Here is a 12,553-nt window from a genome sequence, read left to right as displayed (position 1 = left end):
AGTAAGTCCTTATGTAGATTATTCTAAATGCAAACAGACTGAATTCTCCAATCAAAAGGCACAGAGTGACTGGATGGATAAAAAAATAAGAACCAGTTATATGCTGCCTATACAAGAGACTCACTTCAGATTTAAGGACACACATAGGCTCAAAGTGAAGGGATGGAAAAGGACATTTCACACACGTGGAAACCAAAAGAGAGCAGAGGTAACTATGCTTACATCACACAAAACAGACCAAGAAACAAGATACAAAGGTCATTATATAATGATGAAGGGGTCATAAAGACGATATAACAAATGTAAATATGTATGAACCCAACATCAGAGCACCTAAATATTTTAAGAAAATATTACAGATCCAAAAGGAGAAATAGACAATACAATAATAGTAGGGGACTTCAATAAACCACTTTCGACACTGGACAGATCATCCAATAGAAAATCAACAAAGAAACTTTGCACTTGGGACGTACTGAATATTAAATGGTCCTAACAGATATATACAGAACATTCCACCCAAAAGCAGAACATACATTGTTCAGCACACACGGAACATTCTCTAGGATAGACTGATATGACAGACCTATCATATGATATGTCACAAAGCAAATTTAAGAAGATTGAAATCACACTAAGTATCTTTTCTAAACATAATGGTAAGAAAGTAGAAATCAGTAATAGGAGGAAAGCTGGAAATTTCATAAATAAGTGGAAATTAACACACTTCTGAACAATTAATGGTTTAAAGAGAAAACCAGATGAAAATCAAAAGACTGAATGAAAAAAATGAAAATGGAAATGCAATATATCAAAACCTACAGGATGCTGTAAAAGCGGTTCTAAAAGAGAAGTTTATTGGCATTTAAAAAAGATCTCAAGCAACCTAACTTTACACCTAACTAGAAAAAGAACAAAGCCCAAAGTTATCATAAGGAAGGAAATAATAAAGATCAGAGCAGAAATCAATAAAAGAGACTGAAAGAACAATAGAAAAGATAAAAAAACTAAAGAGCTAATTTACTGAAAGAAAAAACTGACAAACCTTTAGCTACACTAGGAAAAAAAGACTCAAAATCAGAAATGAAAGAGGAGACATTACAACTGATACCACAGAAATACAAATAATAAAAGACTACTATGCCAACAAATTGGATAACCTAGAAAAAGTAAAAACATTCCTAGAAACAGACAACCTACCAAAACCGAGTCATGATGAAACAGAAAATCTGAACATACCAGTAACAACTAAGGATACTGAACCGGTAGTCAAAAACCTCCCAGCACGTAAAAGCCCCGGACCAGACGGCTGCACTGGTGAAGTCTACCGACCAGTTAAAGAATTAACGTCAGTTCCCCTCCAGAAACCAGTGGAAGGGAAAGCTCCCAAACTCGTTACAGAAGCCAGTGTGACCCTGATAGCAAAGCCCGCTCGGGACAATGCGAGCGAAGAAAACCGAGGACTGACATCCCTGATGAGTTATTACGCAAACAGAAAGTGCAGAAACAGCCTAAATGTGAATAGAAAAGGAATGAATGACTGAGTAAAATCAATGCACGTGTAAATGATTAAACATTACATAGCAATTAAAAATAAAAGTTAAAATAGAATATTGATAATATAATGCTAAGTAGGAAAAAAGGTGAAAATTGGGGAAAATACTTTAAAATGTTAGTATTACCGCTGGGTAACTGAATGAGTTATTGTGCTTTTCTTCATTTTCAAAAATTTTCAATAATGAACCTATATAAGTTATTTTTAGAGGAAAAAGCCCTTAAGAAATTAGGCTAATCTACTTAGGAAGTCAGACGCAATCCATCACATACTAAACTGGCTGAGTGGTTAAAATTTAACGAGAATGGCTTTATAAGGGAAAATAATAATCAATATTTGAAAAATCTCAACTTTGAAGTAAAGGAGATATTGGTATAGTAGGACCACTTTCCTATTGTAAGGCACTTAAGAAATCAGGGCTGAAGTAATGTCTTATTATTTCTAAAACTTCAATGTATATCGTCAAAATAATTATCACAGTGCCTGGCACCATGTCACATTACATACATATTTCCTAATATTTCGTTAAGTAACATTGAACATTCCATAATAATAGTAATATTTTAATAGCAGTTCTAAGCTATTTTACAGTGTGCTATCCTTAGGGAATCAATTCTAATTAGAACAGTGCATAAAGCTGTCCAAAACTTGCAATACTCTCTTGTGAACAAAGTGAACTATTCTTTAAAGTTTAGTTTTAACAATAAATACTTTCATTATATAAGTATTGAAAATGAACAGGACAAACAACCAGGACTCATGGACATGGACTATAGACTAGTGGTTACCAGAGAGTAGAGGGTGAGGGGAAGGGGGGGGGTAGACGGGGTAAAGGGGGTCAAATATGTGGTGACAGAAAGAAATCTAACTGTGGGAGGTGAACACACAGTGTAAATATATATGCCTTAAAGTATACAGCTGAAACTTATTGGATTTCATTAACCAATGTCACCATAAATAAATTGAAAAAAAGTATCGACAGAGTAGTCATCTTACCTTACCATTTCAAAACATTGATGTTTTAGAGAATAACTGCTTAACTCATGTAAATACATTTTTCCCCCACCTAAATATTTTTTAAGCATTTAAGAAACACTGATTTGTGAAGCTGGCATCTTCCTGTTTGTGTAAATCCTCCTAAGACAATAACAGATTTGAACACACAAGCTAATTAATAATATAAAGCAGGTAACGTCTCCCCATGACCTTGTTTAATTGATAAAACTGCTCTGATTTTTGAAACTGGCTTAAAAACCTTGGTAAGGGTCATAAGCCATTTTCGAGACAGTAACAAGAGCTTTCTTCTTGCCTTTAGATGTATCATACGCAGCGTTATTGACCATGCAGATATTCATTTCTGATACAACAATGACGGTGAGTGTGAGAATGTCATGGGCACAAAATGCGAGTTAGTGTGTACATGTGTGGTCAACAGAAAAGTCACGTTTAAGTACGAATGAAAAGAATAATTAGCTTACTTTTAAAAAATAATCATTAACTCATATTTTAAAATCTTAGAAAAAAATAAAACCACTCTGGAAATAAAAGAAATGAGCTACGCTTTTAGTGAGCACCTTATCCTTCCAAGTAGTCACTGCAATATACGGACGTGCCGGGGTATAAAACACTTGTCACAACAGCGGGATTGCGCTGCGGGTACTTACTGAGACTCGACCTCCTGTTTAATTTCTTGCCATTCTCCATAGGGGTTTGATTTTTTATGAGCTTTGGATTTTTCTTCCTTTGGACCTGATGAATTCTCTTCTTGGATATTTTTTTCTTTCTGTTTTTCTGGTTCAGTTCCTTTAACACTATTTTTATTTTTTTCCTGAAAATTCAAAGTAAAGAAATAACACACTACCAAGACAGAAATAAAATTTAACATAGTCTCATTGATTTATAAATAACGATACATTAACTCACTAGTTTAAATGTGCACATAACACAACAAATGTATATTAAAAAAATTTCATTGCCTGATTAGGTTTTTCATTACCCCTAAACGTTAACATACCATGGTCAAGGCTGCTTTTTAAAATAACGTTCTACAATTCTTCTCTTGGCTGCTTTCTCTCCTTACTTACATATCCAGTGGTGACCTTCCTTTGTACTGTGCTCCTTTTGAATTTAATGCCACGTCATTGGACCCTTCTGAACCCTTTATCTAAACAACTTCCTCAACCTATTAGTCTTAACTGAAAGCCATCTTCACATTGAGGACATCACCAGAATGTTAGTGGCCTGTACAACGGATAGCTACATGAAACGAGAAAGACACACCCTGGAGGTCGAAGCTCCCACAGGAGTCCCTGGCTAGTGCTGGTGCTTTTATGGCACCCCTCTTCTGGGATAACGAGCCCTGTGACCCAGTTTAGCAAGTGGACCATGCACTAGATTTCTGCCTCTTCGCCAACTTCACAGCCGTGGGTGGCGGCCCCGGGACACGGTTTGTTTGCCATCCTCCGCATGAGTTTTAACTCATTCCCTTGCGCGGCTGGCATCGCAGGACTAGGAGGCAGCAGCCGCTTTCTCGCAGGTCTCGACTGCTGCCAGGCCGTCACTTCTTTAAAAAATAAAACATGTTTACTAAGGTCATCGTAGTTTTTTACTTTGACCTTCGTGCAATAAATGCCTTCTCCTGTGAGGCTCCTACCACCACTTTCTATACAGTTCTCTTCTACTCCTCCTTCTATGATCTAATGACCTCTGGCCACGACTCCACATTCACAATGAATGTGGCAACTCTGGCACCATGTTCTCTCTATTCAAACTCGTTGTCATCCTAGAGCTTAAAAATCCCCTAGCTTCAGTTCTGTGAGCTTCCAAGCCAGCGAGTCTGGTCTTCACTATAAAGGCAGACTCGGAGGTACTGCAGGTTCAGTTCCAGACCACTGTTGGGTGGGTGGGTGGGTGGGTGGGGGGTGGGTGGATCTTCAAGTTTTAAAATACAAACCATCTGTGAAGCGCAAGAGAGCAAAGCACAATAAAACAAGGTCTGCCTGTGTTTAGTTACCTAAAGTTACGTATGCTAGGATTACAGATAATTTGTCCTTGCTTATCTGTATTTTGTAGTATTTTGTTTGCTTAAAATTACTATCTGTCCCAGGATGGATGCTGGGTTACCTAAACTTGACACTGTGAGATGGTTACTACTAGAAGATCTTTGCTGCTGCTCCTCCACAAGCTGGATACGTCCCTCACCCTCAGTTCCACTAAGACTTATGCTGAAGGTACAGAAAATCCAGGCAGTGACAAGATCCTAGCTGTGGCCTCAAAGTAGCCTCTCTCCAGCATCCCTGACATCCCTTCGCCGCGCAGGCCAGCGATCTCAACCATGGATCAACGCTGTGTGTCCTGTATGCTTTGGCACCTGGGCTCCTGAGTGTTCCTGGAAAGGTCACAAAAGCAGGACTAGCAATACTACATAAGCATCTGTTTTTATTTTCACACCACGGCTGGGCCCTCAGCAGCACCTGCCAATCCTCTTGGCTCATTTCCACTTCCACCCCAGTTCAGTGACGATTTCAATTCACCAATATCATCAAGACCCCCAAAGCTCCTCAATCTCAGCAAGCAATTTTGATTTCTTCGTGAATGAGTACACTGAGGCTAAAAGGCATGACTTTCAATTTCTTCCCTGACGCCAACTCGTCTGTAGTCATACCTTCTTATAGAAAATGGAAACCTTACAGAAAATGAATTTATTCCTTGTTCAAGACCAACCTATCTACCTACCCTTGTTGGTATTGCTTTTCTACCTCCTTTGGGGCCCTCTCAAAGGAAATACCACCACAAATCTCCCATGGTTAAGAGTCAATAGGTGGCCACCATCCTACCATCTAATTTCTACCTTCATTTCATATCCAAACACATATACCACATACTGAGCCACTTTTCATTCCCCTGTAATCTGAGTTCTGCCACCCAATATCCTGGTTAAACTGCTAGAAAGGCACTGGGGACCTCATTACTGAAATATTCAATGGACGTTTTTCTTTTTCTAGGCCTAATTAATCCTAATGCCATTCCTTTGGCTTCTGGAATATTAAACTCTTCTGCTTCTTTGTACACCTTTCTAATCACTCTTTCCTCATTCTACCTTGTGGCCTCCTCTTTCTGTCTGCTACTTAAATGTCTAATGTTCTCCAAGGTCATTTTCCTAGGTTCCCACACCCATTCTGAGATTTAAATTACTACCAGAAAGCTGATGATACTCAAATTAGCATCTGCAGCCTAGACATTCTGACTGGCATGTTCAGATAGCTTTCTAAATGTTACAAGGTATCTCAAACTCAGGTCTAAAAATGAATTTACTGTCTTGCTACCAAATAGATATCAATAAATGGTATATCTATTTATCCAGTTGCCAAAATATATGTCTTGGTTTTATGTCTATCTTCTACCAGAAAACTGAAGTCTGTATAGTTTTTTATAAATTGATAAACTTTTGTAACGAGTAAGTCAAGAACCTACCTTAAACTTTATTTTTAGCTTTGGTGTTTGTGTGGAGACCTCTCCTTTTTCTGCTTTCTGTTCCCCATCAGAGCCGCTATGCGAATCTGATGATTTGGACTCTTCTACGGTGCCAAGTGCCTTTTCATTGACTTTACTAGAACTCAGATCGCCAGTGTGTGGAATGAAATCATCAGGTTTTTCCCATCTGGATTCTATTCGACACATTTTAATAGTCATGTTATTTGGTTACCAATTCAATTCAGAAGTAATTCCCAATAGAATGCTTCCTGTCACTTATGTGAAATGACAACAGTGCATCTATTTCATACCATCCTTGATAAAGAAGATAATAAAACTTCTGTAAGCTCTTGTATCTTTCAGAAATTGATTTCAAACACTCTGAATTCACTAGATGTATCAATTACAGCCCCGATGGAAAGAGACCTAAGAACTGGGCAATATTTTTTAAGGACTCTCATGATTTAACTGACACCAATTTTAGGAAATATATGTAATAGTGAGTACACATCAGATTTCCTGGGGTTTATTTAGCACAAAAATTTCCTGGGATCCTCATACAATGAAATCATACTGTAAAAATGTGAACGAATATGTCATTTTTAGTTAGAAAAAAAAAAATCTTGCTTGAACTCTACTGCCACCCAGTGGTTTATTGGGCTTTTAGTGAAATGATGGCATTTCTAATTATCTTTCAGTTATTATCTATTTTTAGTTTAATAAAAGAGAAAGAGACTCTAATAGGTATTGTCCAACTGGAACAGTGTTTAGAGTGAAAGGGGCTCTATTAACAATTACAGTGGTCTAGACATAAACTGAAACTATTGAGGACCAATCAGTATGTACAGTCCCTTATTAATATAGGATACTTGCCAGTACTAATGAAAAACACTACTTTTCCTTGTCTGTCTCACACAAAAAAATTCTCAGGAAATAAATAATTTGTTAAGCGTCTAATATGTACCAGGCACTGTTCTGAGAACTTCGTAGACACCTGACTCTCACGGCCCCCTGAGTACATGATCGTCTCTATTTTACTGAAGAACAACTACAGGCTCAGTGACTTGCCCACAATCATGTAGGTAAGGAAGGAAGCTGTGCACTGAGCTCAGATCTAACTCTAGAGCTACATTATATATTAACTCAATCTCTAGGATTCAGTACCTCAATATAACTAAGATGGCCACTGCTATCATTGGGAAAACAAGGTATCTACCTAGAGGTTAAAAGGGCTTTTTCCGCCTAAAAAAATGTAATGCCATGTGGGGGGCTTTGGGTAGCAGGAATTAAAAAATGCAACAGCAAAAAATATCCCGCTAAAGTTACACCAGAACTATAGTTATTTTGGTTTCACTGCAGAAGAAACCAAGTACAAATACCTTAAAACCAGTTTTATGAAATTAAATTAGATAAAATCTTAATCTGAAAAACAGACAATTAGGTAACAATAATTATGCATGTTTTATAAATATTTATGTAACTAAAACATTATGAAATTAGTAAAAGTGAAAATTTGACGATCTCAGCCACTGCTAAAATAGCATCGGTTTTGTTTTTTTCAAGAAAGAAACGACAAGTTGAACTAGGTGCCTTCCAAGGTACCTTCTAAGGTAATGAATGTATTTCTAAAATAATCATGATAAAAATCAGTAATAGTAGAGAAAGCAAAAAGGACTCTTTATAGGTACTATATGTACTAAAATTCTCTAGGTCAGGTGATTCATCAGCAGGCTAATAAGCAGTTTCAGGTACAATTTTAGATAGTTAATCAAAGGACCTACCTCCTGTTTCTGTATTATAATAATAGGTATAGCCGTCTTCACTTAAACCTTCTACCCAAATGGCCTTTGCTGCTGTCTAAAGGGGAGGAAAAAACAAGCATAAACTGCAGATAACGATGAGGTTATGTATTAGGTAACTAAGTCAGCATTAGGGACCCTTTCCCTTCCTCTTATACCTGAGAGTTAGGACGGGTGGTACCGCTCATGGCCCAGGAAGCTTAGTTTGTGTTAATCACAGGCCAGCTCTTGGGGAGAATGTCTCACTTCTGAAAGCCAGGAATAATTCTCAGATGGACAGGGACATGTGAATGACAACTAATAATATTTGCCCTGCATGGAGTTTTGGGTAGAAACCACTTTCAAGCTCCACCCAGCCTTCTAATAAAAGGATTATAGGAAGACAGGAACAAAGTATCTGTTGGTGGTGGGTAGGGGCTTATTTGGAAGCAAATTTGCTTAATAATACTCTATAAAAATCCCAGGAGCCAATCATTTTAAAGACAGAAGCAAAGACACTATTAATGTACTTCAGTTACCTTTTTTAAGTTTCCTTGAAATCCTTCAGGTTTCTCCCACTGAGATGCTTAAAGCAAAATATATTGCATTTATAAAATATTTTTGTTTAAAAAAGAAAAACAACTCTCCAAAAAATTTAATTTGGCAAAAATTTACAAGGTATTCAGTGTGTACTGAACATTACAGGTCTCTAGTTATAAAGTAATTGAAAAATAAAAAGGACCAACATACATCCCAGGAGTACTGCACACAAGAATACACGACTGCTACCTAAGAGAAGGAAGGACAGAATAAAGGATTAGAAGTTACTGGTACTTCCAGAGGAATTATTAGAGCCAGATAGGGCCTCTCTTAAAGACTTCACGGAATGCAGGCTTGATAAATTTGGAAGGAATGAGATAGCCTTTTGACATCTCGATGCGGGGGCGGGGTGGGGGGCTGGGGGAGAGGAGAGATGGAATGAATGACTCAAGGGAAGAATAAGATAAAAGTATGCAGGAATTAAAATCAAGTGTTGCTGAGAAAGTAGGCTAGTGAACAAAAGAAACAAGCAGTAGCACTAGAAGGAAGACATAAATAGTTTCTATGTAAAATTGAAGATGACATAATTATAATCTCTAGCATATAATCATATATGGTTCACTGTAAACCATTACATGCACTTCACTGAAAGCTCAGTGCAAACTCAGTGATTATTACTATTTCTATGTAGTCTGAAACTGACTGTGGTTCTAAAGATCATAATAATTACAATAACACTTGGACCCCAAGGTTTTCTTCATGATTAACTCTCTGATCTCATTTCCTGCCTTCTTGACCATTCTTAACTTTTTTTTGGCTTTTCTTTTTTCCATTCCTTTAATATATGTACTTCTCACTCATGTTACTTCTTGTTCTCTTTTTCTTTGTGATCTCACATACTCCTGAAAGTTAACATATTATTTACATTCCCAGACTCAATTTATCTCCCCAATTCCCAACTCTAACCATCAATTACCTATTGAAAATTGCCACATGAATGGTCTATAGGTGTCTCAACCTCAACCTACCCAAAACTGAATTCATCGCTGTCTCACTAAAACTTACTGTTTCTACATTTCATATCTCAGTAGGTTGCACCGTCGCCTATTCTCCCAGCCCTCCGTGATATGGTCCCAATCCATCTTCCCAGCCTTTCTTCTCCCATGTCATCTTCAGAGAACCTCAGGCTTTACTTCCACCAGATGCCTATTTCCCAAAATTTCGAAGCTTTTTTTGGGTCATACTGTTCTACCTGTCTGGAATGCTTGCTGCACCCTCAAAACAACCCACTGCAGTCCTTTTCAATAGAAATACCTACGGAGTGTCTGCGCCATACCAGGCATTGTGTTAGGTGCTAGGAATACAAATGGTAAAATGCCATCATTCCTGATGTCTTCATTTTAACTTACAGATCAGCTCAAAAGTACTTTCTGTGATAATCTCTTAGATCCGCATAATCACAGTTAATTCCTCACTATTTTGAGTTCCCATATAATTTTAATTACATCTCTATTATATTATAGCTCTTTAAAATTCCTCCTTGTATATAGTTATTTCTGATACTAAATTTTCTATTTCTGGAGAGTAGGATGCTACATAAATGTATAATAAATGCATTTATTTATCTCAGAATTTATATGGAAAATCCCAAATACATTTAGTGAAGGAAAATAAGATGTTTTTGATATTCTTACTAAGAAACACCATTGTGTATTTTCTTGGGAATTAATATCCAAAACATTAATAGGAAGGGGGGTACTTTACTAGGTCAATCAAGACAGCTACACAGAAAAGAAATCATGGTTTCCAATCTGCTTTTGAACAGAAAATCTTTTCCACAGAATATTTTATTTCAAGAACCCCTGCAATTTGTGAAGTGGATCTGAAATGCCTTCATTCCATGTAAAATGCTTTATTTACATGTCGTTCATAATTGTGAAGATTTTAATGAGAAAATACAAAGCTTTAGTTTATTTGTAAGGAACCCACTATTAAGGCTTTAACTAAGTATGACACTGAGTCACTATGTGAAGGGCACCGTTTTAAAGGGCATATAATTTTTTTACCATTGTGGCAAAAATGTAAAGATATACTCTTCCACTGTTTAAATATTCCAATATTAACTGAAAGTCCAAAGACAAAATAGTTATCATTCTCTACAGTTTTCTGCCTAATTGACTTACCTCCTGTGATGAGATCATAATAGTAATGGTAACCCTCAGAGGTTATGCCTTCTACCCATCTGCCTTTTGAAGGGTCTTTTTTCTTCTTCTTCTTTTCTTTCTGATTTGATCCAGAGGTGGGTGTGGGTGGGACAGTGCTGGTTACTGGTGATGTGGCTGGCTCTGTAATTTCTACAGAAAAGATGAGAGAAGGGTAAAGCAGACAATCTAAATCCCGCCCCCCACCCCCACCCCGGGAATAAAACATTAATAACGTTATTCCAAAGCAAAAGTGTGACAAGATTCTTTTGGGAATGTGACACGTTATTGTAAAGCTCATTTGTAAAACTAAACATGCACAAATGTCTAGGAGAATTTTAAAAAAGTGACAAGGGGAATCTAATCCTACTGGGTATTAAAACTCATTCTAAAACTATTGTAAAAAAGACTAACAATGTAAAACTGGTCCAGGAATAGCAAAGATATGATTGAAACTGAACAGTACAGAAAGAGCTCCAACTGTAGATTCCTAGTGCTTCTTAGTAGACAAAAAAAGAGATCATTTAATAAAGGATGTTGGACTAACTGGTTAATTACCTGGAAAAAAGTAAAGCTATTTCCCACGCCCCGGTCTCTTCCATGTTTTTACACCAATATAAATTCCAGATTGAAGATATTTACAAAAATACAACGTAAGATATTAAATTTGACTACGTAAAAATTCAAATATTCCATATAGCGAAAATAAAAATGAAAAATATATATACAAGAAAAACAAATGACAAATATTTACAACAAATAACAGGATTAATGTTCCTAACAAAGATCCCTTACAAATCTAACATTGTAACAAAAATGGGCAAAAAGTACAAAGGTAATTCAGAAAATTAACATTTACTTTCACTGATATTCGAAGAAATGCAAATAATTTTTTTTGCATTAGATCAATAAGTACTGAAAAGAATGACAAATCCAGTGTTAGTCAGTTTGATTCATGGGTGTGAAAAAATGGGTAGTTTTTAGGGCTTTACTTTTTCCACCAAAGGATTATTAGCCAGTTATTCCCAGCACCAGTTAATAAATTGATTTTATTTCTAGCAAAAGTGTGTATCTTTGGAGACATTTCTGGAGATAGCTTGGTATTAACTATCAATATATAAAATATATTCAGACTTTAATTCTGCGATCTCATTCTAAAAATTGAACCTAAAGAGATAAAAATATGCATACATAATGATGCTCACTGTAGCATTCTAACAGCGAAAAACTCTTAGCAACCTAAATGATAACCTGGAAGAAATTAGTTAAATAAATTTTGGCATTTTTATGGCATTTAAAAAAATAATTTACTTTTCAAATTAGTTGATATACAATATTATATTAGTTTCAGGTGTACAACAGAGTGATTAGACATATATATAACTTATGAAGTGATTACTCAGATAAACCTGGTACTCATTTGACATCACACAGTTATTACAATGTTTTTGATTATATTTCCTATGCTATACTTTACATCTCCATGACGATTTTATAACTGCCAATTTGTACTTCTTAATCCTGTTCCCTTTTTATTATGTTTTATACTCTTTTTAAAACATTTGTTACAAAAGTGGTCATTGTAAAAAGGAATTTATACCATTATATGACTTAATTTTAGGAAAAATCGAAAGTCGTACAGCTAGCAAGATGCGATTCTGGTTGACTCCAAACATGTGCTCCTAACCACTCCATAGCCACTAAAAATGATGTATATCCTTAATTGTTTTAAAGAAAAGATGTATTTATCATATCACTGAGGGGGAAAAAAAATCTCTAAACAGATCACAGCATACAATGCGTATTTTATTTAAAAAAATGTAAAGGTATCTGTAGAAATCTTAAAAGCAGTTTTTTAAAAACTCTTTTCTTTGTACTGCATTGTTGTACCTTCTAAAAGAATATATATCCTATTCAGGAAAACAAGGTCATAAAAAATATTTAATAGGAAAAATCCATTTAAATATAAAATGCTAAAATTTGCTTGAAGGGGAACTTAATGAAAT

The 12,553-nt window shown here is 36.0% G+C and overlaps 1 protein-coding gene across 1 annotated transcript in view; it reads right to left on the bottom strand.

The window, feature by feature from the left end:
• The window catches only part of WBP4 (WW domain binding protein 4), a 20,213-nt gene that overhangs the window by 1,651 nt on the left and 6,009 nt on the right, over positions 1 to 12,553 (bottom strand). Inside the window, exons 5-9 of the mRNA XM_011369736.2 lie at positions 10,530 to 10,700; positions 8,346 to 8,392; positions 7,810 to 7,885; positions 6,029 to 6,222; positions 3,220 to 3,383 (exon numbers count right to left, since the gene is read on the bottom strand). Of these exons, the coding sequence (XP_011368038.1) occupies positions 3,220 to 3,383; positions 6,029 to 6,222; positions 7,810 to 7,885; positions 8,346 to 8,392; positions 10,530 to 10,700 (652 nt within the window). The remainder of the gene's footprint in view (positions 1 to 3,219; positions 3,384 to 6,028; positions 6,223 to 7,809; positions 7,886 to 8,345; positions 8,393 to 10,529; positions 10,701 to 12,553) is intronic.

This window comes from Pteropus vampyrus, unplaced genomic scaffold (assembly GCF_000151845.1).
Source record: "Pteropus vampyrus isolate Shadow unplaced genomic scaffold, Pvam_2.0 Scaffold154, whole genome shotgun sequence".
In the NCBI taxonomy this organism is placed as follows: domain Eukaryota; kingdom Metazoa; phylum Chordata; class Mammalia; order Chiroptera; family Pteropodidae; genus Pteropus; species Pteropus vampyrus.
The sequence above is the reverse complement of the archived record's forward strand: the minus strand, read 5'-3'. Positions and strand labels throughout refer to the sequence as shown.